This window comes from Colobus angolensis, unplaced genomic scaffold, assembly GCF_000951035.1.
Source record: "Colobus angolensis palliatus isolate OR3802 unplaced genomic scaffold, Cang.pa_1.0 Scaffold10, whole genome shotgun sequence".
NCBI classification, from domain to species: domain Eukaryota; kingdom Metazoa; phylum Chordata; class Mammalia; order Primates; family Cercopithecidae; genus Colobus; species Colobus angolensis.
This window is the reverse complement of record NW_012110919.1, coordinates 20,733,545-20,737,907: the sequence shown is the minus strand read 5'-3', so window position 1 is coordinate 20,737,907 and position 4,363 is coordinate 20,733,545. Positions and strand designations below refer to the sequence as shown.

At 39.8% G+C, this 4,363-nt stretch overlaps 1 protein-coding gene across 1 annotated transcript in view; it reads right to left on the bottom strand.

Moving 5' to 3' along the window:
* MYO1H (myosin IH) overlaps nucleotides 1-4,363 on the bottom strand; it is a 62,932-nt gene that overhangs the window by 46,624 nt on the left and 11,945 nt on the right. The window contains exons 5-6 of the mRNA XM_011936035.1: nucleotides 3,058-3,237; nucleotides 324-422 (exon numbers count right to left, since the gene is read on the bottom strand). Coding sequence (XP_011791425.1) covers nucleotides 324-422; nucleotides 3,058-3,237 — 279 coding nt within the window. The remainder of the gene's footprint in view (nucleotides 1-323; nucleotides 423-3,057; nucleotides 3,238-4,363) is intronic.

Sequence of the window (4,363 nt, the reverse complement as noted above, 5' to 3'; positions counted from 1 at the left end):
GATTCAAGCGATTTTCCTGCCTCAGCCTCTAGAGTAGCTGGGATTACAGGCGCCCGCCACCACACCCAGCTAATTTTTGTACTTTTTTAGTAGAGACAGGGTTTCACCATATTGGACAGGCTGGTCTCATACTCCTGACCTCAAATGATCCACCTGCCTTGGCCTCCCAAAATGCTGGAATTACAGGTGTGAGCCATCGCACCCAGCTGCATCCTGTATTTTTATTTGTTGAATCTGGCCATTGTATTATGCAAACACCAAGAAATCAGGAATGTTTCCTCAGTCCCAGAGGAAACTGTCAGTTCTGCTGCAAGAGCACATACCTCGAGGTCAGCTTCAGTAAAATCAATGACAGAAAAGGCATTGGAAACAGTTTTCCAGTCATTCTTGTCATTAATGGATGACTCTTTGGTACAATGACCCTGTTGACAAAAAGTTTGAGTCACTTAATGTCATTTTTATCAGGGCAATTAGCATGTCTATTCCTCTCTGAAGATGCAAAAGCTAGTCCTATAATGTACTGAATTGCAAATAAAAAATAGGTTTTTCTGTAATTGTCTAGCATGTAATGATCTGACAACTGTTGCTTTTTTTCCCAAATTTATTTGGAATTTTATTTAAAAATCTCTGTTCTGGGAAAACATTCCAAGTTACACGTAAGTGGTATATCTTTTTGTACGTGCTTTTAAACATAGTTTTCTTATCATTTTTGCTAAATGAATTGAAGCCGTTTGTCTCGGGAAATAGCTGCTGAAATATGCAGAGATATTACAGTGCTTGAAATCAGAAACTCTAGACTCACTTAGAGATCGCCAGCAAAAATGTCACTGCAGGACTAGATGAAAGAAGGCTTTCCCACAAGGAAATAAAAGGCTGGCATTTAGAGGAACAGAGGTTTTGTGAAAATGATCACAAGCAGAGATTTTCCCCATGAACTCCAGAGGTTGTCTTATTTTAAATAACAGACTGATTTAAAGAGAAAACGTTCTAGGAAAATGTTTTTTATTATTTTGCTTTTGTGGTACAGGGTGTTCCCAGTTTCCTAATTATCTGAAGATCTGTTTTCTTAAAAGATTTCTTCATTGCATGGGGGAAATCAGATGTGTCATACCATGAAAATATTTCCTAGTGAAGTGGCCAATATAAAATTGGCAACCTCACAAACCTTCCCGGCACAACCAGCAACATCTGCTCCTGCCCCCAAAGGGATGGGCCTGTGCAAATCAGTCCCTCTCCAAAACCTGTTGGTTTGGAAGCAGTGCAAATATACTGCCAAGTGAAACCATAAAGTTTACCGAAGTTATGAGAGATCATGAAATTGGTTTAAATAATAGTGGCAAATTGCTAGACCCATTTCCAAAGCCCCTGACGTATACAGATCTAGTTGAATTAATGTGGCCAGAAAAAAGTCTACAAGAATAAAGGCATGATATATTCTAAAAGGGTATTATTTATCAAAGGGTTAGAGAAGCCCTTGGGAAAATGGATGAAGCCCTCAAATATTTTTATAAATTGGCCCTTTCTGATCATGCTATGGGAATACAAACATGATGTGACCATACAACTTTGTTGGGAAAATTAAACCCTCCAAAAAGATAAAAAAATCATGTTTGATGTCTTCTTTGTTTTAATAATTAGTTCAGAGTTTGATTAGTATAAAATTAGATTATGAGATTCTTTCTTTTCATTATTTAGCTTCATTTTTCTTTTTTATTTCTATTTTTAAAACACATTTAGAGACGGGGTCTTGCTACATTGCCCAGGCTGGTCTTAAACTCCTGAACTCAAGCGATCCTCCCACCTTGGCTTCCAAAAGTGCTGGGATTACAGGCCTGAACCATCATGCCCCAGCTTGTCTTCATTTTTGAAAGTAAACTTTTGTTAAGCCTTCTTTTCTTCCATGATTTCTAGGAAGTATTGATCCTCATTTTGTGAGATTCATTTTAAAGACCTCATTTTCTCTCTTAAATGATGCCTTCATCTACATTCTACAAGGTGGCCTCCATTCAAAACCAGGCCAAGTGAGAAGAGAAAAATCAAAAAATGTTGGGACAAAAAAGGTGTTAATGACATCAAATACTGAGAAATGCCATACAATCTGGATATTCTAGAATGCTAGTGCAGGCTGCAGAAAAACAAATATTGCAAGGTTATGTTCTGACAGTCAATTCTATAACACTAGATCCTAGGCTTGCTTATAGGAATGGCCTGAACTATAGCTGTAAGGTGGTGTGTTCATTTGGCAGCAAACATTTGTCAAGATGGAAGGCAGGAGCATGGAAAAAGATCTTTTCAAAAGTAGTTTACAGTGGCTCATGACTGTAAACTCAGCACTTTGGGAGGCCGAGGTGGGCGGATCTCTCAAGCTCAGGAGTTTGAGACCAGCCTGGGCAACATGGAGAAACCCTGTCTCTACAAAAACTACAAAAATTAACGAGGCATGGTACCTCGAGCCTGTAGTCCCAGCTACTTGGGAGCCTTGAGCCCAGGAGGTCAAGGCTACGATGAGCCATTATTATGCTACTGCACTCCAGCCTGGAGGACAGAGCGAGACCTGGCCCAAAAACAGAAAAAAAAAAAAAAAAAAGTAGTTTGGAAGCAGAATGAGATAGCACAGGTTTTAGATATAGTTGGACGGTGAGTTTCTATCATACCCAGATCAGTGCTCCTCACTTTGGCTGTACACTAAATCACCAGGAGGATGTTTAAAATAATTCTAATGCCCAGGTCCTACCCCAGACCAGTGAAATCTGAATCTCTGGAGGGTATGGCCCAGGCATTTGTGTTTTTAAAGGGTTCTTCAGGTGATTCTAGTTTCAGCCAGGGATGAGAACCACTTGCCTAGACATTGGTTACTTTACCAAGGTGATATAGCTGCCAGGCACAAGAGGAGATGGGTTAGATTGCTTGTGATATATACATGTATCAAGAAATCAGCCAATAGGACACATAGCACGATCGTAATAGAACGTCTCAAACATCCTACAGCAGCCCGTACAAACACCTCTGATCCCCTCATCCGAAGAGTCACCAAAGCCAGGTGCTGGTCCTTCCTACCTGTGAGAGGTATTTATATAGCTGGGGGTCTCGCTCCAGTCCCAGGAAAGCCAGGCGCTCCTCTTCACCACCTGCTAGCAGCTGGTAGAAGATGTGGAAATTCCGCTCGCCTTGGTTTTGGTAGACAACTCGGGACTTCTCTATCAAGTAACTGATGATATGCCCACCTACAGGGATACCCTTCAAAACAAAACAAAACAAAAAATGCAGCAGTGACAACACAAATCTCTTCCTGGCATCTCCTGATGGCTTGAAGTTCTAAGTTGGAATGAAGTCTGACCTATCAATCTTCTTCTTCTTTTTTTGGACTTATCAATCTTCTATCATTAGTATTTCCTGGGTTGTTTACAAAGATTTTTGCTTACCCCAAGAAACTATCATGAAGATAGTTTCTATGTCTTTTTCTAGAAGCTTGATTGTTTAGGATAATGATCCATCACTATTGAATTTTTGTATATGGAGAGGGGGAGTGGTCAAAGGTGTTTTTATTCATGTTGATATCCAGTTGATCTGTGCCATTTATTGGAAAGATGATCTTGTCTCTACTGAATCATAGTGATGCTTCTGTTGTAAGTCAGCTGACTGTACATGTGGACTCGATCTGGTCTGGACTTTATTCTGATCCATTGTCCTCTTTATCTATCCTTGTGTCAATATCACACTGTCTTAATATTTTCAATAATATATCCAATAAAATATTTTTATTCCAGAATATATAGAGATTCTTGCAAATCAATAGGAAAGAACCAACAACCCAATTAAAAATGGGCAAAAGACTTCAATGAAAAAGAAAGCCTTTAAGTGGCCAAGAAGCAAAATTTCATTAATTACCAGGGAGATACAAACTTAAATCACAGTGAAAAACCACTATATCCCACCAGAATTTCTCAAAAGAACGAACAATATAAATGTTGGCAAGGGTATGGAGCAACTGGAACCATCATTAATTATCCTAACACTGCTTTGCTGGTAAGAACCCCATGATTTTACTTCTTTAATCCAATATAAATCTATTAAAGGGCATGTGCACGGATGTTCAAACTGCTATATGTCACAGACCCAAACTGCAAACAGCCCCAATGTCCAACAAAAGGAGAACAGATAAGTTGTGACACAGTCATATAATCAAAAAGTGAACAACTGCTACATGCAAGGACATGGATGAATCTGACAGATACGTTGAAGAAAGAAGTCAGGCACAAAATAGAACATACTGTGTGGCCGGGCACGGTGGCTCAAGCCTGTAATCCCAGCACTTTGGGAGGCCGAGACGGGCGGATCACGAGGTCAGGAGATCGAAACCATC